This window comes from Sciurus carolinensis, chromosome 11, assembly GCF_902686445.1.
Source record: "Sciurus carolinensis chromosome 11, mSciCar1.2, whole genome shotgun sequence".
Taxonomy (NCBI): Eukaryota; Metazoa; Chordata; class Mammalia; order Rodentia; family Sciuridae; genus Sciurus; species Sciurus carolinensis.
This window is the reverse complement of record NC_062223.1, coordinates 27,356,780-27,380,787: the sequence shown is the minus strand read 5'-3', so window position 1 is coordinate 27,380,787 and position 24,008 is coordinate 27,356,780. Positions and strand designations below refer to the sequence as shown.

General features: G+C 35.9%; 2 protein-coding genes and 1 non-coding gene across 3 annotated transcripts; 2 read left to right on the top strand and 1 right to left on the bottom strand.

The window, feature by feature from the left end:
* Positions 1–6,743: 6,743 nt before the first annotated feature.
* LOC124959325 (olfactory receptor 4C12-like) lies at positions 6,744–7,655 on the bottom strand. The gene has a single exon (XM_047517853.1). The coding sequence runs from the start codon at positions 7,653–7,655 to the stop codon at positions 6,744–6,746; it is 912 nt and encodes a 303-aa protein (XP_047373809.1).
* Positions 7,656–10,688: 3,033 nt separating this feature from the next.
* On the top strand, positions 10,689–10,760 carry Trnai-gau (transfer RNA isoleucine (anticodon GAU)). The gene has a single exon. It is a non-coding gene; the product is annotated as a tRNA-Ile (tRNA).
* A 12,105-nt stretch (positions 10,761–22,865) lies between these two features.
* Positions 22,866–23,795, top strand: LOC124960156 (olfactory receptor 4C46-like). The gene has a single exon (XM_047518727.1). It carries the CDS (start codon positions 22,866–22,868, stop codon positions 23,793–23,795), a length of 930 nt encoding a protein of 309 aa, XP_047374683.1.
* The last annotated feature ends 213 nt before the right edge of the window (positions 23,796–24,008 follow it).

The window sequence follows — 24,008 nt, the reverse complement described above, 5'->3', positions numbered from 1 at the left end:
AGTGGGTTTTCAGGGGATGGGACTGTAGCTCAGTGGTAGAGCACTTGCCTGGCATGTACAAGGCTCTGCATTCAATCCCCCATACTACACACACACACACACACACACGCACACACACACACACACACACACACACAAATGCTTACTTGTAATCTCTTCACCATGTATATTAAAATATTATAGTTACATCTTAATAAACTAAAAAACAGTGTTATAAATGATGAGCATCAATGATGAATGTAAGGGAAGCATTTTTTTAAATGTAGGAAATCTTCCATTAGTAAAGATAAAATCAGAATCAAGTCAGACGAACTACTTTAGACTTGCAATCAAGTCACACGTTATGCTATGTGGGTCCCTGTTTGATTCATTTGTGTTTCTATTTCAACACTAACCACAATAAACCAGGATGGCAGGTACTTGGTAAAAGTCAAATATTTGAATAACTGTCTCTGGTGTCATTAATGTCCCTACTCTCTATCTTCCTCACTGTCCTTTATTTATGATTTTCTTTCTATGTGAAGGTCATCCACCTGGGTCCCCTCTACTGACAGTAGGAACAAACATCTCTTAATGGGATAAATAACACCCTTCTATTAGATCCCATGCCCAGTGATAGTGACAGTCAGGAGCATGTGCATCGTGAACATGTCATTAGTTTCCAAATTGTGGGTCTATAAAATCCCCAGAACTACCTTTCTCCATCCCCTGCCCTTTGGGTACAGACATGTGACTTGGGTCCTGCCAACCAGGAGCACCTGTGAAGTGTGTGAGTTGGAAACTCATTGTCTGAGGCTGGGTTCTGCTCTGACAACAGTGTCTGAGTGGTTCTGAGGTCAGAGAAGAAGTAGCAGCTTTGAGTTTGCCAGTGGCCCCATGGTCCTGGTCTCAGTACCTCCTCTATCATGCCTATCCTAGCAGATGTGCTTCTGCAAATTATTCCTGTCTGTTTACCACTCTGTGACTCTCACCTTTCCAAAGATTCTTTAGACTTTCTAACTGCACATTATAAATCTCTTATACTTTAACTAGCTACCAATGATTCTATGTCATCAGTAAGAACCCTGGCTGATATAATATGCTGATATAATATGAGTCCTCATATCACTTTGTTACTAAGAATGGGAAGTCACCAATTTCAGAAGTGTTCTAGTTACCAACAATCCCTTATAATGTTTATAGCAGCTCAATTCACAATAGCTAGATTGTGGAACCAACCTAGATGCCCTTCAATTGAAGAATGAATAAAGAAACTGTGGTATATATACACAATGGAATATTACTCAGCCATAAAGAAGAATAAAATTATGGCATTTGCAGGCAAATGGATGAAGTTGGAGAATATCATGCTAAGTGAAATAAGCCAATCCCAAAAAACCAAAGGCTGAATGATCTCTCTGATAAGTGGATGACCATACATAATGGGGGTTGGAGGGAGGCAAGAATGGAGGAAGGATAGATTGTATAGAGGAAGGAGGGGTCAGTGGGATGGGGGAAGGAAAAATAACAGATTGAGACAAACATCATTTCCCTATGTACATGTATGATCACACAAATGGTATGACTCTACTTCATGTACCACCAGAGAAATAAGTTTTACTCCATTTGTATATAATCAAGCAAAACAAATAAATTATTTGAAAAAAGTATTTACTCTTAAAAGAGTTACAGGATGATCATTACAGGAAGATCATTAATTCAGTGAATATTTATCAGGCATTTACTCTGTACCGTGTTTATTCTAGGTGCTGGAAATTCGGGAGTGAACCAAACAGTCGATGCCTCCCCTTGGACAGACCTTACACGGTAGATGGGACAAAGGGACAAAAAGCAAGTCAGCGTGTGAAAATGTGGTTGAGAAAATGTTAGAGTGATGGGATAAGAGGTAACTCAGACAGAGATCAGCTCTCCCTGGGCGGGTGGAGGCCCCTCACCTACAGACTGAACCAGAGCCCAGATCCGGCCAGCTACAGGTCTAGAATAGGAGCCTCCGGGGAATCAGGAAGAGCTGGTCCAAAGGGCTAAGGTCAAGCCTGAGGTCACTGCAGCAAGAGCACAGTGACCCAGGGAGGGAGCAATACTTGAGAGCTGACTGCAATTGCTCCACATCTGATAGAACATGAACATGTTAATTACAATTTCGTATAAATCTGGTTAAACAGATAGTTCCCCTTCCTCTTCTTAAATACTTTTCATTTATTTATTTTCATGCGGTGCTGAGGATCAAACCAGTGCCTCCAGGTGCTAGGCAAGCACTCTACCACTGAGCTACAACCCCAGCCCCTAATCTTCCTTATTCTGATCAGTGTTGTTTCTAAGGCAATGTTTTCATAGGAGAAAAATATAAATTAAAATAAAAGAAGCTCATGTAGAAGGAACGAAGAGATCAGCTGGGCGTGGTGGTGCACGCCTGTAATCCCAGCAGCTTAGGAGGCTGAGGCAGGAGGATCCTGAGTTCAAAGCCAGCCTCAGCAACTTAGTGAGACCCTAAGCAACTTAGCAAGATCCTACCTCTATATAAAATATAAAAAAAGTACTGAGGATGTGACTCAGTGGCTAAGTGTCCCTAAGTTCAACTCCTGGTACCAAAAAATAAAATAAATAAATAAAATAAGAATAAAAAATAAAAAGGACAAAAGTAGAAATCAATGTTGACAACACCAGAATTCACCAAAAAGAGCAATTGCTCTTTGGGTGCCAGGACGTACACCCAAAGTCTCCAGGTGCAGGGAGCAGGATGGTTGCTTGAATACATGTTTTATCCTGATTTTAACTGAACTGAACCAACTATAGTAAGGTTAAGGTTAGTTGGGGATTTCAGGAAGAGAGTAATGACATTCATCCAGGTTGGGTAAAACTCCCCTCCCACCTACAGAAATCCTTGCTAGTGGTTTTACTCAGGCCTTTGGCTCATTGACTCACATTCCTGACCTGGTTTGATACACACTGTGAATTCTTGTTCTGGAATCTTCTTTCCACACCCAACATAAAGTGGCACTTCTGCCTTCTGAGTTGCTATCTTATCCCTGTGTCACTTTTTAAAGGCTGTTTTACTCTGGATTTATGCCTTTTGTGTGTGTTTACGCCTGTATTGCCCATACCCCTCAGGTGGAAGTCTCCCTACTCAGTTAAGTGCCATGGTTACAGTATATACAGCAGGGTTTAAGAGTCAGGTCTTGAAACAAAGTTACACAGGCTTGAATCCCACCTCAGGTATTTGCTACATTTGTGACCCACAGGAACTATTTTAATTTTCCAAGCTATAGTTAATTATTTTTAAAATCAGGAGAAAAAAATCTTATGTATTTCAGAAGGCTCTTGTGGGGATTAAATAAGAGAATGACTTGTAACATGAGTCTCACAGTAGTTAGTGACACTAGGTTTTACTGTAATTTTTAGTTATGGGATACAGCTTCCTATTTTTCATTTTTAAGCTTATTTTCTTTTTAAATTCATTTTAATGGGTATATAAAAATTAAAATTATACATATTAATGTGATACCATATAATGTTTCAATGCAGGTATACATTGTACAATGTTTAAATTAGGATAAACATTTATATCTTCAAATATTTATCATTTTATGGTGAAAGCTTTCAAAAACCCTTTTTCTAGCTTTTAAAAATGTACATTACATTATTATGATATAGTTCCTTTACTGTATAATCACACACTAGAACTTCTTAAAACTTTCTACCCATCAATCAACCTTTCCCTAACTCACCTCCACAACTCTTGGCCTCTGGAAAACATCATTTTACTCAACTTCTGTGAGATTAAGTGCTAGCACGGATGTGGAGCAAAGGGAACCATTGAATACCACTGGTAGGAATGTAAAGTAATAACAGCCACAGTGGAAATCAGCAGGTTCCTTGAAAATTCAAAAACAGAACTACTTTATGATCCAGCAATTCCACTACTGAGTATCTCTACAAGGAAATTAAATTAGTATGTTGAACAGCTATCTGCTCTGCCATGTTTACAGCAGCACTATGTAGAATAGCCAAGAAATGGCAGCATCTTAAGTGTCCATCAAGCTGTGAATGGTTAAAGAAAATGTGATACATATATACAGTGGAATATTATTCTGTAATAAAAAATGATGAACTCTTGTCATTTATGACAAAATGAATGGAATCAGACATCATTATAATAAATGAAATAAGCCAGGAACAGAAAATCAACTACCACATGATCTCACTTATGTTTAGAGTCTCATAAATTTGATCTCCACTAAATTTTGAGGTCTTCCTTAATCTGATTTTAACTTTGTAGATATTCTGTTTTTTTAAGGTGAATTGTGCATAGCTCATCTTATACATCTTGCAGTAATTTGAGGATGGGCGAGTTAGTCTCATAAGGTTCTTCATGGTCTCCTAATATAGTATCTACATAGAATTAAAAATAAACAAATCATGAAGTTTTTTTTACAAAAGGCAGATGGAATTGAGACACTGATGAAGGAGAGAGGGAAACAATAAGATTATGATATTTACTCACTGAGTGACAAGTACTGTCCTTTATACTTTGTATGCAATGTCTCATCCAAGGACTAATTAAAATAACTCTATGGAATATGTACTAACTTTTAATTATACATAGAGTGAACTAAGATTAAAATAAATCTTGAGAGGTTATGATATACACACAATGTTACATAAACTAGTGAAAGAGAACTCAATTCTAGTTCTATTGACCTCCTACCCCAAATCCTTCCACATCATCCAAAACTCCAAAAGGACTTCCAGATACCTAATAATGGTGCTATGAGTCAATAAGGGGAAAGTCATGTAAGAGGAAAATTACATGACACGGTATTGGTCATAAAAGAAGATGTCAAAATGAATCCTACGGGTTGGGGATATAGCTCAGTTGGTAGAGTGCTTGCCTTGCAAGCATGAGACCCTGGGGTCAATCCCCAGCACCACCAAAAAAAAAAAAAAAAAAAAAGAATTATATTATTATATATAACTAAAAAGAATCAGTTAAAAAACAAACAAACAAACAAATAAAAACAACCTAAGGAGACAGGGACCAGGGCAAGATCCACAGAGGTTCTGATGTAGTAGACAAAATGAACATTCTGCTATTTCTAAAAAATATATAAGGCAAAATCTGCCCAACTGGACATTGGGTCAGCATCAGACAATACTTTTTTTTTTAACCTTAAAAACTGCTTCCACAGTATTTACTATGTGTCTGACTCTGATAATAAGCACTTAACAAATATTAACTCACCTAATTAACCCCACACATCTGTGAGAGAGGAACTCTCAGTCTCATTTCCACAGATGAAGAAAATGTGAGATAAATAGATTAAGCAGTTTGCCCAGGTCACATCTGAACTCAGGGAATCTGACTTGAGATGACTTGTCTCTGTGCCACATGACCTCCTCTGAACAAATGTCTCACTGAACATATTCTGGTTTCCCAATAATTGACCCAGATTCACAATAAAATCACTCCTTGATTCCTTCAAACCAGACCTGTCAGAGGAAAACCAAACCCATAAGTGGATCAGCCCCCAGGACAGAGGTATGGGACCAACGGAGGTCAGAAAACCCGGAGGGAGCAGAATGGTAATGGCGGGGCACACACAGACACAGCCAGTCCCTGAAACGCAATACCAGTCAGCTCAAAGTATTATTCATCAGAGCAGGGGCAGAAATTTTGTATGGATCATGCCTTCTAAAGTTAAATAAAAGTAGATAAGTGAGGTTCTATTTTAGTTACAGAGACCCCACTAATAAAGAATACTCATAACAGCTGAGAGCTCTTGAGCATTAGTGTTAAGAGCTTTATAAGGATTATGTATTCGATTCTGAAAATATCTCTATCATTCCTCTTTAACTTAAACTTATAGAAGTGTGATTCATCAAAATTCATACCATCTATTGCAAAACTAAGTTAGGATCTCTCTTGCTCTGAATCTCTGTTCTTAACCATGACAGAAGACTCTTATCCATTCCACAAAACTATGCTTTCAAAAATAATACATGAAATCATCTCCACAAAGCAAAATTCTGAAAACCAGGCTCCCAGCATGAAAGACCAACTAGGGTTATTATGTTTTAACCCAAATAATGTATCTTTAATACATGGTGAATTTTCCTTTTGAAGGAAAAGACAAAAAGAATCAGACCAGACATGACAAAAATTAGAAAGAATAGGAAGAGAAGATGAAGAATAAATATTCACAACCTTTCTGTGTTACCAGAATACTTCATTTTTCCTGTGAAATCACAAAAGCAATGAATATGCATTGCATGATTTATAAAGAATTGAGAGTTCATAATTCTCATAGTTTCTGCAATGCAAGATACTTTCCAGGAACTGTTGTAGTAAGGTGATTCATTGACAGGATAAGTTTGCAAGCATAACTTATACCAATATGGCTTGAGATATGCATATAGATCACTTGTTTAAAATCTTCTGGATAATTTATCTAAAATGCACATATGCCTGTTCTAGAGCTATATCCTGGAAATGTGCACTTCAACAAGAATCCTAACTAACTCTGACACAAAATTTTGATTACAGACAATAAATTAATCTGAATGGAATATTTTTATAATAAAAATAATATAGTACCTGAGCCTTTATTCAAAAGGTTTATATACCAACAATATCATCCTTTGATGTATTCATCGTATAGCTTACAATCTTAAATATTTTAGTCTTTTCTCTTAAGTAGTTGAAGAATAAAATAATTTTACATTTTGTGATTGTTTCTTCACTAAAATTAACTTTTGACCCAGAGTTTCTTCATAGCATTTTTCACCTCTGCATTCCTGAGAGTGTAGATTAAAGGGTTTAACATAGGAGTTATCATGGTATAAAACACAACCACAGCTTTATCAGTGGGGAAGGTAGTCACTGGGCGCAGATACACAAATATGCAGGGCACGAAGAATAAGATAACTACAGTGATGTGAGAGACACAGGTGGAGAGGGCCTTACGCCTTCCCTCCAAGCTGTGAGACTTCAGAGTATATAGGATGACCGCATAAGAGACTATCAGGAGGAGAAAGTTTAACATGCAGATGAACCCACTGTTGGCAGCAACAAAAAGCCCGAGGGTACGGGTGTCCATGCAGACAAGTTTCAACAAAGGATTCAAGTCACACATAAAGTGGTCTATGATGTTGGGGCCGCAGAAAGGTAGCCAGACCGTGAAGAGGATCTGAATGGTTGCATGGACAAAGCCTCCAGCCCAGGCCACCCCCACCAGAAGGCTGCACACCTGGTGGTTCATGATGACCCTGTAGTGCAGGGGTTTACAGATGGCTACATAGCGGTCATAGGCCATCACTGTGGGAAGAATAATTTCAGCAGCCCCAAAGAGATGCTCAGCAAAGACTTGTGCCATGCATCCACAAAAAGAGATGGTTTTGTTCACAGAAAGAGAGTCAGCTAGCATTTTAGGAGTCATAGATGATGAACAGCAGCCATCTATCAGGGACAGGTAAGTCAGGAAGAAGTACATGGGAGTCCTGAGGGCTCTGCTGGTGCTGATGGTGACCATGATGAGCAGGTTTCCTGCCAAGGTGACCAAGTAGACAGTTAAAAAGACAACAAATGAAAATTTCTGAAGCTCCATGTTTGGAGTCAAACCCAAAAGGATGAACTCCGTCACATTATTCATCCTCACCATGAATTCAGTTTATGTTGCAGGTGACCATCCTGAAAAATAGAAAGTCAGATTCCTTCTCAATAAAAGGATTTTCACTTAGTGAATAAATAAGTCCACAGCTGCCTTATTGTTTTCTAGTCTATCATGTAGGAAGAACAAGCACAAAACCATGTTAACCGTTTTTCCAAACGATAATGTAGGTGTATTTATTTTGTTCTTTATACTTTCCTGATGTCTTTGAATCTTCTGTAGTAAAGACAATTGTGTAGTTTTTTTAAAAAATAAGATAGAAAAAAAAATACTATGCCTCATGTTTCAAGAGCCAGTCAGTGATGTGGCTTTAACAGAGTAGGCAGATATACTTACCAGAAAAAAATTGTTGTACTAAATTTCAGTCCTACGAAAACAACTGAGGTACACACATAGATCCTTTATGAGTTATCTTTTTTCCTACTTCGCCACCAGCAGCTTCTCACCTTCTTCAGTACTTCAATGGTGCTACTGTGTTTGTCCAAGCCCAGGAATTGTACATGCTCCTCTGTCTGTGTTCAAACTTTGAGTCTTTGAAGGCTAAAGTCCTCTCTCACCACAATGAAACTCACATTTTGGTATTCCTAGTGCTGGCCAAAATGTAAACATTCATAAAATATTTACTGAGAGAAGAAGAAAAGAGGCAAAGGGGAATTAAAATGGAAGAGAGAAAACAAGAGGAAGAAAATAGTAATACATTAAAGTCAAAGAAAGAGAAATCAGTTTAAAATCCAGACATTTTGGAGTCCTGAATCTAACCATTGCTAACAACATAATATGTACTTTATAGCTCTGTGCTTCATGTTTTATCTATTAATCTAGAGGTAAATGTACCTTACCTGTGTTTAGGACTGTTATAAAGATTAAAATCACTTTCAATGTAGTGTTATTGTTGTTGTATGAATTACTGTTCTCATGAAAGTATCCCTAAATAAAACTAAAAATTGTCACTGAACATTTTTGAAAGGCAAAGAATCTGAAAGTATAGCTGCCCAAGTGAAGGGAACAAGAGAGATAAGGACACATGTCAAAAATAAAGAATAAAACAAATAAAAAGAGAAAGAAGGAAAAGTATCCTTAGCATAGAAATTGAATTATTGTTCATTTTGTTTTCTCACTTTGTAGGAGTAGTTGCTCATTATTTCATTAATTTATTTGCTAAAGCCATCTGCCAAAACATAGAAGATATAATCCTTCCAAATTTGACTCTTTTATGACTGAGTGTGGAGATTTCCAGAAAATATTAAACCTAGATCACTATTCAGATAAATGCTTAGTCGATTCATCTCTGTATCTATGGTGATGCCAATATTAGAAGTTACCAAACATTTAAAAAGAGTGCAAGAAAGGGTATGTATAAAGAAGGAGCATAAAAGAGGAAGGAGTGGAGAAAACAAAGGAAAGAAAATAAGAGAGGAAGGAGAAGAAGGAGAAAAGGTGGAGCAAAGTGAGGAGGAAAGAGAAAGAGGAATAAGAAGAGAAAGATGGACATAAAGTCGTGTAGGGAAGATGCATTTTTATGTAGATGTGTCACCAAATTTCGAAGAAGTGTTCATTTGAAATCCAAAATTTGGGGGCTGGAGCTGTGGCTTAGTGGTATAGTGTTTGCCTAGCATGTGCGAGGCACTGGGTTTGATCCTCACCACATAAAAATAAATAAATAAAATAAAGGGATTGTGTCCATGTACAACTAAAAAAAAAAAGTTAAATAAATCTAAAGATTTTATCAAATTTACTTGCTAACTGTGGCTTTCAGGATTAGTATCAGAAAGAAATTGCTGGTGTATAAATGTCATAGATTGTTCTGGTTTCATAGATGAAAACTACTAAAAGGGGCTCATTTTTTTGCACAACTTAATATTAGAATTATGAACTGCTAACTTTTCATCAGTGGGTTCTTTGCAGACCCAAAAATACTTAAAGTAGACTGTATTAGAATTTGCTTCATTAAGAAGTATTTGCAGAATAGTGGTTGTGTTAATTTATTGTAAAAAATAAAATCAGCATTTCCAGAAAAGAAAAGCCTGAAGGAAAATATAAAAGAAAAGTATTGTTCTCCTACTTACCGAGGGTCACCTCAATCCTTTACCTCTGGAACTTCTCAATTTGGCCTCAACTTGTTCTGATAATAAATCAGACACGTTGACTTCATGTTTAAGTGGAATCTGGATTTTGAAGGGAGTGACATGGTTTCACCAGGTGTAGTCCATTCCCATTTCTATGGGACTCATAGAAATCTTAGAGTTTTCATAATTTTTGTGTAGAACTTGAGCTCACAGCCTTGAGTTTTGCCCTAAGAACTAGGTGGTCATTGCCAAAGCTGGGAAAGCAAATCCAATTATCTAACACCAGGAACTAATAAAAAGTCCCTTGGATGAGAAATCTCCTGAAACTGGTTCTTACAAGTGTTTTTTCAAGCATCATGGCCTGGTGCAGAGCCACATATTTTAGCATTTGGGACTCAGGTTTCCTTCTCCCAACACTGTTCTCTCTGGACTGCCTGGTAGAGGCAGTGCCTTTGAGATAAGTTCTGCCCAGAAATGCTCACTTCCTGGCCTGCTGAAGTCCTTAGATTCTCCCAGTTCAGGTACACGAATTTTATACAAGTGGGCAACTCCCCTGACACTATTTTCCCAAAGGTAGAGCAGTTTTTAAGAGCCTTTACCAAAAGGTGGATCACTCACCCATCCTTCTACTGTCTCTCTGCTAGTGAAAGACCTTTTTGATAAAAGTTTGACTTCATCTGAGGGACTGGAATGATCATCAGGCCGCAGTCAGAATCTGAGTGATTTATCTTTTTCTTTTTCTTTTTTAACAAATATTCTTTTACTATCTTTCCTATTTCACAGATGAGAAGACTGAGGCACTAAGAATGTAATTTGCCAAATATTAAAAGTGTGTAAGGGGCAGAACTAATATTTAAATTCAAAAAGTTTGTCATCAAAGCCCAAATTGTGACTCTGGACTCAGGATGCGATGCAATAATTCAACTATTAAAAAAAAAAAAAAAAAAGTAGTTGGGTTGGAGATGTGGTTTAGTGGTAGAGTGCTTGCCTGATAAGCATGAGGTCCTGGGTTCAATCCCCAGCTCTGCCAAAAATAATAAATAAATAAAAATAAAAGAGTGATAAACTCTATAACAACAGACATGGTGCTCTATGTCCATGCAGTGGGACAAGGCCGACCTTGGGTAAATGTGAGAGTCTTCAAGGAAGATCTTCCTGAGAAGTGATAATCAAGTTAAAGCCTAAAGATCTCCTCCAAGGCCTGGGTGAGAAAAGTCAGGTGGTGCTGGGGAAGATAGACAAGTTTGGTAAACAGCGCACAAGGTACCTGTGGGAGAACTCACACAAGTTTGTTTTAAACTCAAACCAATCAGCTCCCTTTTTCCAAAGGTATGTCCAACTGCACTATAGACTTTCGTTGTCACTCTCAATTAACAGAAATTTCTCAAAGAGAAAAAGCTAAAATACTTCAGGCAATAGGAAACCCTAGTTGTATCAAATTCGCTAACACACAACTAAAGACTGCACAGTAGAAAGCACACAGACATTGAAACACACAGAGCAGTTTCTCAGAGAAGCTCAGCCATAAACATGGTGTTTATAAACCAAGAAATAAGAAAACAAAGCTAGGCACAAAAGACAAACACTGCATTGTTTCCCTTATCTGGGATACAGGAAAGTAGTACTATGAGAGAGTTTATAGTAGTAAATATCTATACCAGGAAAAAAGAAATATCTCACGTAACCTAACTTCACTCCTCAAGGAACCAGGTAGGATAGGAGAAATGCACTAAGCCTTAAGTCAGTAGCAGATAAGCAATAATAAAGATTAGAGCAGAAATAAATAAAATAGAGATGGGGAGAACAATAGCGTGAACAAAACACTAAGCATTAGGTTTTTGCAAGGTAGTTGGCAAACCCTTAGATAGATCAGTGGAAAAAAAAAAGAAGGAACACTCACATAAATAAAATGGGATATGAAAAATAAGACATTATAATGAAGGCATAAGAAATAAGGGCTCTAATGGATTACTATAAATAATAATACATCAATAAATTTGTTAACTTTGAATAAATGGATAAATTCCTAGAAATGAATAACCTGACAAAACTCAATCAAGAAGAAAAAGAAATCTTGATTGGGTCAATAATGAATAAGGGGTTTGACAAGTAATTGAAAATCTCCCCCCAAAAATATCCCAGGACTTTGTCTTCACGTGTTCTAACAAACATGTAGCAAGAACGAAAACCAATCTTTCTTAAATTCTTTAAATAAACAAGAACATTTCCAAATTCATTCTCTGAGGCCGGCATTACCTGATACCAAAACCAGATAATGACACCATGAGAAAATAAAACTACAGGCCGATATTCCTGATGAACACAATGTGAAATCCTCAAGAAATAATAGTAAATGAAATTAAATAGCCTGTTAGAAGGACTGAGCACCTTGATCAAATGGGATTTATCCCTGAGATGCAGGATAGATCAACATATGAATGTCAATCAATGTGATACACATTAAACAGAAAAAAATCATCTCAACAGACACAGGAAAAGCATCTGACAAAATGCTAATCATGAGGGGAAAGGACTCTCAACCAAAAATAGGAAGGAATCTGCCTCAAACAATAAAGGTCATACATGAAAAACCTAGAGCTAATGTTATAATCAACAAGGTCAAATTAACAGCTTTATGTCTAGAATTCCTGTAATTCAAAGATGCCCATTCTTGCTACTTCTGTTAAACATAGCACAGGAAGTCTTAGAAAAACTATACCAAAAAGAAAAAAAAAAAAAGCAAAAGACACCCAAATATTAAAGAAAGAACTAAAATTACCTCAGTTTGCAAAGGATATGACCATATACATTAAAACCTCTATGGATTCACCATCACCATCATCAAAACAAAAACTGTGCGAACTAAAACATCAATTCAGTAGAGTTGTAGGACACGAAGTAAAGAAACAAAAGTCACATTTTTATATACAAAAAAAGTAGTTTTTATAAAAGAAATGAAGAAAGTCTAGTTTTCTGTTACTAAAAAGTCTACTTAGTAATAAACTTAAAATATGAAAGATTTATACACTAATATTATAAAATATTGATAAAAAATAAAGGAGATAAAGATAAATACAAAAATGTTACATGTTCATAGATTACAAGAATTATACTGTTGAAATGTTTATAATACCCAATTGATCTACAAAGTCAAGGCAATGCCATTAGAAATGCCAACAACATTCTTCATAGCAATATTTTTTTAAAAAAATCACTTGGAACCACAGAAAACTATGAATAGCCAGGGAAATCTTCAGTAAGAAGAAATAACCATCAGATATTATACATTCTTATTTCAGAATATATGACAAGGTTACAGTAATTTAAACGGTGTGTAATATTGGTACATAAAGAAATATACAGATAATCGCTATATACAAAAATCAACTCAATGTGAGAATAGCCACCCCTGCTTGCTTACGAGTGCAGTTTTTGTGGTATATCTTTTCCATCATGTCACCTTCCATCTGTGGATACTTCTGCCTGTGAAGTAACTCTTTTGTAGACAGCATATTGTTGGGTAGTGTTCTTTAATCCAATATTCCAACTCATGTCTTTTGATTAAAGCATTTAAACAGTTTACATTCAATGTTACTATAGACAGAAAGTGGATTTCAAGCCAAAATAAATCAAAAGAGACAAAGAAATTCACTTCATACTAAAGAGAATCATAAAACAACAAGATATAAGGATTGTAAATATTTATTCCCCAAACAATGGTGTATCTACATACATAAAACAAACCCTTCTAAACATTAAGAATCAAATAAATCACAATACTATAATAATGGGGGATGTTAATACTAGAGAAATCATCCAGAAATGAATAAAGATTCTACACAACTAAAAAATACAATTACACTGGAGAAAAGATAGCCACTTCAACAAATGGTTCTGGGAAAACTGGAAATCTATATGTAATAGAATGAAAGTTATTTCTCACCCTGACAAAAATAAACTCTAAGTGAATCAAATAACCAGGAATTATACCAGAAAACCTGCACATACTAGAAGAAAATTTAGGCCCAACACTTCAACATAGTGACTCAGGAACAAATTTTCTTAATAACACTACATTTTTCAACCCCACAATTAATAAATAGAATGGCAACAAACTAAGAAGTTTCTTCATAGTAAAGGAAACAATCAAGAGCATGAAGAAAGAGCCTACAGAATGGGAAAAAAATCTTTACCACCTGTACCTCAAATAGATAATATACAAAGAACTCAAAAAACTTAACACCAAAAACAATAACCCGGGCTGGGGAGATAGCTCAGTCGGTAGAGTGCTTGCCTTGCAAGCACAAGGCCCTGGGTTCGATCTCCAGCACCACAAAAAAAAAAACCAAAAAACAATAACCCAATCAACAAAGGGGCAATGGAACAGAACAAATTCAGAAGAAATATGAACGGTCAACAAATATATTTTAAAAAGTTGCACATCTCTAGCAATTAGACAAATGCAAATTTAAAACCACACTGAGATTTCATCTCAACCAGTCAGAATGGCAACTATAAAGAATACAGTAAAACAGATGTTGGCGAGGATGTGGGGAAAAGGAAATGCTCACACGTTGTTGGTGAGACAGCAGATTGGTGTAACCCCTCTGGAAAGCAATATGGAGATTCCTCAAAAAACAAGGAATGGAACCAACATTTGACCCAGACTCCATGGGGATTTAAAATCAGTATACTACAGTGACACAGACACATCAATGTTTATAGCAGCTCAATTCACAATAGCTAGACTATGGAGCCAACTTAGTTGCCCATCAACAGATGAATGTATAAAGAAATTGTGGTGTATTTACACAATGTAATATTAGCAATAAAGAAAAATTACTTTATGACATTTGCCACTAAATGGATGGATTTGGAGACTATCATGCTAAGTGAAATAAGTCAATCCCTCAAAACCAAAGGTCGAATATGAAAGTTAAACCACATTCAAGGGGGGAGGGGAAGAAGAGAAGGTCAGTCAAAGAGACAAAGGGAATGAAGAGAAGGGAGGGAGATAGAAATAGGAAAGACATTAGAAAAAATCTAACATAATTTTCCTACATGAACATGAAAATACCTGATTCCCACCATTGTGTCTACCTACAAGAATGGAATCCTATTTAGAATAAGATATATTCCATGATGATATAACTTTTTTTCAAAGGAGATTCTACTGTCATGTATAACTAAGAAGGACCAATAAAAATAAATAAGTAGAACAATTAATAATATGGACCAAACAGACATCCTAGAGTATTTCATCCATCAGTGGCTGAATTCACTTTTTCCCTAGCAGCACATGGAACATTTTATAAAATAGACCATATTTTAGGCCACAAAGCAAATCCTAGCAAATACAACATAATAGAGATAATATCTTTTGTTCTATCAGATAATAATGAAATGAAATCAGAAATCAACGACAAGATAAAAATAGAAACCACTTTTACATCTGGAGATTAAATAGCACACGTTTATTATAAAAGGACAGCAGAATAAATTAAGGGAGGAATAGAAACAAATCTTAGAAGTAAATGAGAATAGTAATACAACATATCAAAATTTCTGGGATCATATGAAGACAGTTCTAAGAGGAAAATTTATAGAATTCAGTTAATGCAACAAAAGAGTAGAAAGACACCAAATTAATAATCTAACATTACATCCCAAGACCCTGGAAAATGAAGAACAAACCAAAACCAAAATCAGTAGAAGACAGGAAATAATTAAAATCAGAACCAAAGTCAAGAAAAGATAAACAAGGTTGATTAATCCTTAGCCAAACTAAAAAGTAAAAGAGAGAACATTTAAATTAACTAAATTAGAGATGAAAAAGGAAATATTACCACAGAGGATAATCAGAAACTATTTTGAAAATTTATACTCTAATAAACTAGAAAATCTTAAAGATATGGACAAATTCCTAGAGATATATGACCTACCTAAATTGAACAATGAAAATATAGAAAACTTAAACAGATAAATTTCGAGTAATGAAATTGAAGTTGTGCAAAGTCTTCCAAAAAAGAATAGCCCAGGACCAGGCAGATTCTTAACCAAGTACAACAAGACATTTAAAGAAGAACTAATACCAAAATTACTCAAATTAGTCCATGATATAGAAAAGGAGGGAACACTGCCAAACTCATTCTCTGAAACTAGTATCACCTGATATTCAAACTAGACAAAGACATATCAAAGAAAGAAAACTTTAGACCAATATAATTAATGAAGACAGATGCAAAAATGTTTAATAAAATATAGGTAAACCACATACAAACCACATAAAAGATAGTGCACCATGACCCCTGGGTTTCATTCCAGGGAGGCAAGTTTGGTTCAACATACAAAATTCAAAAATGTAATTCACTACATAAATAAGACTAAGGTCAAGAATAGCATAATTATCTCAATGGATGCAGAAAGAGCATTTGACAAAGTACAGCACCCATTCATGTTTAAAACACTAGAAAAACTAGACATAAACTTATCTTAACATTATAAAACCTCGATATGACAAACCCAAGGCCAACATCGGACTATATAGAAAAATTGAAAGTACTTCCTCTAAAAGCAGGAAGAAGTCAAGGATGTTGACTTTCACCACTACTATTCAACATAGTCCTTGAAATTCTAGCCAGGGCAATTAGGCAAGATTAGGAAATTAAAGGGATACACACTGGAAAGGAAGAACTCAAAATTTCTGTTTGCTGATGACACGATTCTATATTTAGAACACTGCTGGGGTCCAGTCCTAGCAGCAGTTGGGGGTCCGGGTTGGATGGGAGGCATCGGCGCAGTGGAGAAACAGCAGACAGAGACACCAAGTGTTCTGAAACTGAGTCTGAATCTTTATTGTTCACAGAGTCTTTTTGTATGTTTTTTTCTTTGGTATTGATTACATCATTTCACGGTTAATACAAGGAAATGTTAAGTAAAAAATCTTCAGGAGTATAATTAATGATCTTATTCAAGAAACATGTTTACTATATGATAGCTTAAAAAGAAAAACAGTTCCCAGCAAGTTAGAGGGCACCATGCTCTGTTTAGTTTTAATTTCCCTGAAAAAATACGACATTAAGTTTCTATAGAAGTCACCCCTTTCAAGAATGCTAATGTTAGTTATTAACAGTGGAATGTTTTCATTCTTACTAACAAGAGAATAGAGGAATCAGGTTATAGTTAATATTTATTCTATTTCACGTACTCAATGGTGGACTAAAACTCTAACTAGACATAGGAAGAATACAAATTGTACCTATGATTAACCTATTTATTTATTAAGTGGGAAAAATATCCTTAAACTTAATCATAAACACTAAGACAGCAATGAAGACCAAACACCACATCAAAGCTCAGAGGAATACACTCTCATGTATGACTTTTAGAGAATTTTGTGGACTAAAAGAAATCACAGGCTCCTTACAAATTTGAGCAAATCATAATTGCTTATTTATGATTTCATCTAAGTATTAATATTAAACTTTATTGTATGTTATTTTGTGTCCCAGTACCATGAAATCTCCCTAGTATTCTCTATAATCTGAATCTAAGGATGTATTGATTATTAGTATTAAAAGCAACTGCACATGGAGACATGCCACGCCTATGGCCCCCAAGAGGGAGGATGATCTTTCAACAGAACCGTGTCAAGTATTGAATCCTCTACTTGAACAGAACCATGTCAAGTGTCAGAGTGGTAGGGAATAGATGTGGCAGAACACACCCCCCCAAAAAAAAAAAAAAAAAAAAACCTACCAGAAGACATCTAGGGCTCACAAATAAATTTAGCAAAGTAGCAAAATACAAGATCAACACTCATAAATCAATCATATTCCTATATTCCAACAATTAATCTACTGAAAAAGAAATTAGGAAACTCTCCCACTCACAGTAATCATTAAAAATAAAAATACTTGGGAATCAATCAAAAAAAAAAAAAAAAAAAAAGAGGTGAAGGACCTCTACAATGGAAACTATAGAACACTAAAAAAGAAATTGATGAAGACCTTAGAAGATTGTCAGATCTCCCATGTTCTTGAATTGGCAGAATGAATATTGTCAAAATGGCTATACTACCAAAGTGCTTTACAGACTCAATGGAATCCCCATCAAAATACCAGTGACATTCTTCACAGAACTAGAAGAAGCAACCCAAATTCATTTGGAAAAATAAGAGACCCATAGTCAAATCAATCCTCAGCGAGAAGAGCAAAGCAGGAGGATCACAGTACTGAATCTCAACCTATCCTACAGAAGTATGGTAACAAAATCGGCATAGTACGAGCAACAAGACAGACAGGAAGACCGATGGAATAGAATAGAAGTCACAAAGACAAACACATATAAGTACAATTATCTGATACTGGACAAAGTCACCAACAACATTGTTGTAGAAAATAGCCTTTTTACAAATGGTGCTGGAAATTCATATGTAGAAGAATAAAATTTGACCCCTATTTCTCACACTGCACAAAGTTCAACTTGAAGTAGATCAAAGACCTAGGAACTCTGCAACTGCTAGAAGATAAAGTAGGTCCTAACACCCCAGGATGTTGGCCAAGGAACCGACTTCCTTAACAAGAGTCCTAAAGTACAAGAAATAAAACCAAAAATCAATGTGGTGGCTTCAAATGAAAATTCTTCACAGAAAAGAAACAATTAAGAAGAGAGAGCCTACAGAATGGGAGATGTTTGCTACCTGCTGCTTAGATAGGACATTAATATCCAGAATATACAGAGAACTCAAAAACCTTAACAATAACAAATAATAATAACCCAATCAACAAATGGGCCCAATAACTAAGCAGACACTTATCAAAGAAGAAATAAAAATGGTCAACAAATATATGTAAAAATGTTCAAGATCTCTACAAATCAGGGAAATGCAAATCAAAACCACATTGAAATTTCATCTCACTCCATTCAGATGGCAGTTATCAGAAATATAAATAATAATAAATGTTGGTGAGGATATGGGGAAAGGGTACATTTATACATTTATGGTGGGACTCTAAATTGGTATAACCACTCAGGCTAGCAGTATGGAGTTTCCTTAAAACACTAGGAGTGGAACCACCATTTGAACCAGCTATCCAACTCTGGTATATATCTAAAAGATTTTAAATCAGCATGCTACAGTTATACACTCACATCAATGTTTAGGGCAGCACAATTCACATTAGCTAAGCTATGAATCTAACTTAGGTGCCCTTCAACAGATGATTAGATAAAGAAATTGTGGTATACATACACAATGGAGTATTACTCAGCCATAAAGAAGAACAACTTTATGACATTTGCCTGTAAGTGGATGGACCTGGAGACTATCATGTTAAGTGAAATAAACTAGTCCCAAAAAGTCAAAGGTCAAATATTTTCTCTGATTTGGAGGCTGCTGCTCTTTTAACTGTATATAGTATCTTATCATTCAATGGCAGTTCATCCAATAGCCTCATTTGTAGAACCACTATGGAAAACACAATATGAAAATTACTCAAAAAGTATAGTTTATTTCTTTTTACTTCTTTGCACATAACTAATTTATGACCCAGTAATCAAACTTGGCTTATATAGGCAAAGGAAATAAAGTCATTATCTCAAAGAGATGCTTGGCTATGTTCATTACAACATTATCCACACAAAATCAGGCTAATGGTCCATCAATGGAAAAAGTGAATGAAGAACAGATGATGTGTGTGTGTGTGGAGGGGGGAGGAGAGAGAGAGAACCGATTATCATTCCATATTTAAAAAGAAGGAAATCTTTACATTTGAGACATGTATGGACCTGAAGGACATGCCAAGTGAAAGAAGTCAGCCAGAAAGGTAAATGGCTGTAAACTTTCACTGATATGTGTAATCTAAAATTGTCAAATGCAGAGAAGTAGAGTAGAATGTTGTTGCCAAGGGCTAGGGGTTGGAGGATATGGGGAGATGGTGGCTGCAAAATATGCAGTTTCACTCATGTAAGATGGGTAAGTTCAATATACACTGAATCTATGAGGGTGAATCTGAAGTTCTCACTACCAAAAAAAATAATAATAATAATTACAATGTAAACTATGTAAAGTGATAGTGAGCTTGCTTGTGGTAATTATTTTATGGTGCATGTGTAAAAAGATCAGGTCATGCCATGTACATATGCAAAGGTCTTATTGGTTACATCTAACTCAACAAATCGGGGATGGTGGAAAGAAAACAGCTTTTGGAGTAAAATACTCTAAAATAGATGGCATTACTTTTCTGCCTTCACTATTCTGACTTTCAAGCAATCAATGGCAGATTTCCGAAAAAAACTAACTGAGAAGAAAACACTGAGAAGAAAACAGAAGCTCCTTCCGTGACATGGGTCAACAGGGAAATCAGAACTAAAGTTCTCAAGCTGGAATTATGCCACATGGCATTCAGGCATCTTAACAACCCAGCATCACTCAGAGGAAAGGAACTCATCTGTGTACATACCAAGGACAGGGAATACAATTCCCCATTCAAAAATGTCCCCCCACCCAACATGTCCATGTCTCTCCAGAATATACACTTCTAAGACAAAGCCTTTTCATCAAGACCTAATTAATTCCTGGGAGATAAAGTCATGCATACAAGACAAGGTCTCTGAATCTTTGTGGAAACCTTTATAAATGCAGTGCAAGGTGAAAAATAGATTTTGTTGTTAATCTCCAGATCCTGATTAACCATGAGTGGAGTGACTCATCTAAGTTTATTTCCTCTACTCTTTACGCCTTTTGCTCTGTGGGACAGTTTTGCACAGAATACCAATTTTCCATAATATTTCAAGTAAATACATTAAAAATTCAAATGCCAGGTTTTCCATGAAAATGTTTTGACGCTTTAGACTAGAAGAAAGATTTAGATGGACAGCGATACTCTCTTAATAGCTGTTATATCAAATTATCTGTACAGTTTCTAAGTGTGACTTATCTTTCCAGTTGAAATTTATTCCAAGAGAAGGTTAGATTGTATCTGATCACTCCCAAACACCATTATAATCATTCAGAAGCCTAAGGTAAGTTTTTCAGTGATACTGACGCTTATTCTTACTTTCCATATGTATTTTCTGCAATAATTTTCAAATATAGTAATAGGGTATTTTCTCTTCATCCTAATTCTATGAAATGTAATTGGTAATATCACTCACATGATTTAATGGTTAAAAAATTTGAACCTTATATAATTAAGCAATTTGTAGGATCCAGCTCTCTGAAACCAGGTATCATACATTTGCCTGAAGATATCTCCTTAATAATCCAGATGAATTATGAAAAAAAATTAATACATTTTATATATGTAAAACTCTTAAATATGGATACTGTATAGTATAAATTATTAGCTGTTTAGTCCAAGCATAAAAATAGAGAGTCCTTCCTGGGGTCAACTGCTGTGAATAATATTAGGCTCTGTGGCTTCTTAGAGAGAAATATTGGAGATGATTTCTTCTGAGTTCATTGGGTGGTTAAATATTCCTCTTTATTATTGTTCTACTATCAATTCTGCCTGTACCTTAGGTATATGAATGCTCATAACAGTGAATTCAAGTCTTGTATGTGTCCACAGCACTGGAGTGGATGTTTGCCTATGTTCCTGCTATCCATTCTCATGACAACCTGACAGGTGTACATCATTACTCTCAGTTTACAGTCCAGGAAATAAAAATGTAAGGTGCCAAGAAATGCAACTGGATAAAAATAAATTACATGTAGCAGATCCAGGTTTCTAACCTAGACTTTGGGTTCTAAAACCAATATATTTATGACAATTATGCAGTCTTTTTAAATATTTTCAAGAAAAATATGAATTTGGGAATGGTATTACAGAAGGGATGAATAGAGTCACGAGAGAGGACAAGACAAAAGACTCTTTCCTGAATGAAGTGCTGCATTTTTTTAAAATATGTAAGAGTCCAAGATGTTATTGTGTGTAACAACATGTGTGTGTCTAGTAATGAAAATGTTCCATACAAATGTAATTAGGATTATTTTATTGTGGCTTCAGAATTACCTTATGAATAATCATAATTACATTGATCGTATCAAAAGGAGATGACTAGCTCAACATTGTTTATTATAATGTTATAAGGGATGAGTTAAGAATCTGAAAAAAATTAAATACATAAGAATAACCTCAGACCTAACCTTGGCTTTGCTCTTTATGAGCTGCTTGACTTTGGGCAGAATCTTTAACTTGTGTGTTTTTTCTATTTTCTAACGTGTGAAGTAAGTATAAAAGTGATTGTAGAGAGGACGGAACCAGCAAATGACTACAAAAACAGAACGCACCAAGTTTTCAGCAGGTTTACGTAATAAGATCATTGTTGTTATGTCCAATTATATTTAACATGTGAGATTATTGCCTCATTTGCAATAATCAAATAGAACAATACCAATCGCATGGGGTGTCATAGTTATTGAATGGAATAATGTGTGAAGAAAACTTGATGCCACACCCTGCACATAGCAATCAATTTAAAAGGTTCTATTATTAGCTGTTATACAGTTGTTAGATTTTAAGGACAAACATGAATTTGTCCACTGTAGCCCTTAAATACTTCATATCTCTGTCAACTTTTCCTGCATTACCTGCTCTAAATGGGGATATAGCTTCTGCTCCCTTACTGAGCCTCAGACCACCTCACCCAAGGCACACAAACATCTTTACTAGGGTAATGTCCAAGATTTTCCTTTCTTCTTATTCTTCTTTCCATTTGTAACATCAATTACTTTCGAGGTCCCCCATTTCATAAAGATACAGAAAAAATTCTTGAGGTTTCATTCACGAAGATCCATCATCTACTTTCCTTTTAAGGCTTAGCTGACACTAGTACATGATCTGCTAATTCAAGCTGGATTCTCAATCATCTCAAATGATTAAGTGTACACAGATGTCTCAAACCCTGGTGTTCACAAAATTTCCTCAGGCCTATGCTCTTCTTCACCCAGGAGAAAATTTTGGTAATCCTCAAGAATTCAGCATATATTTTTCTATATCAAATAAAAACTTCATAAGAGTTCACAGCTCTGCATAATTCAGACATTTATTATTTATTACAATGGAGAAATTTAATAAATGCATGGTCACATTAATAATTTTTTCAGGTAATTAGCCATCATATGAAAAAAATGGAGAAAAGGAACAATGTGACAGAGTTTATTCTGCTGGGACTTACAGAGAATCCAAAGATGCAGAAAATTGTGTTTGCTGTGTTTTTGCTCATCTACATCATCTCTGTGGTAGGAAATGTGCTCATTGTGATCACCATCACTGCCAGTCCTTTGTTGGGGTCCCCCATGTACTTTTTCCTGGCCTACCTCTCCTTTATTGATGCCTGTTATTCCTCTGTCAGCACCCCTAAATTGATAGTAGATTCACTCCATGAAAAGAAGATCATTCTGTTCAATGGATGCATGACTCAAATCTTTGGGGAACATTTTTTTGGAGGTGCTGAGATAATTCTGCTTACAGTGATGGCCTATGACCGCTATGTGGCCATCTGCAAGCCCTTGCACTACACAACCATCATGAACCGGCGTGTGTGTGGCCGTCTAATGGGAGGGTCCTGGATGGGAGGCTTTCTCCATGCAACCATCCAGATCCTCTTCATCGTCCGACTACCCTTCTGTGGCCCTAATGTCGTTGATCACTTTATGTGTGATCTGAACCCTTTGCTCAATCTTGTCTGTACTGACACCCACACTCTGGGGCTCTTTGTTGCTGCCAACAGTGGGTTCATCTGCCTGTTAAACTTCCTCCTCCTGCTCGTATCCTATGTGGCTATCCTGCGCTCCCTGAAGACCTACAGCCTAGAGAGTAGGCGCAAAGCTCTGTCCACCTGTGTCTCCCACATTACAGTGTTTGTCCTCTTCTTTGTGCCCTGCATATTTGTGTACATGAGACCTGCAGCCATCTTAGCCATTGATAAAGCAGTTGCTGTATTCTACACCATGATAACTCCCATGTTAAATCCCTTAATCTACACCTTGAGAAATGCCCAGATGAAAAATGCCATTAGAAAACTGTGTATTAGGAAAGTTTTTTCAGCTGACAAATAAAATGCGTCTGGAACCCGACACTGATTTGACTGAGTGAAAAAATTAAAAGGAACTTTTATATAATTTCAAAGAAGCATACTCATTGGATTAAGAAAAAAAAAATCCATGCAATTGATTTATAGATTCTTGAAGGGAGTAGAAATGGATGTAAGAAAAACAGGAAAACCTAACCTATAGCCAATCTTTTCATATTGGGGAAATTCTACAGTACGG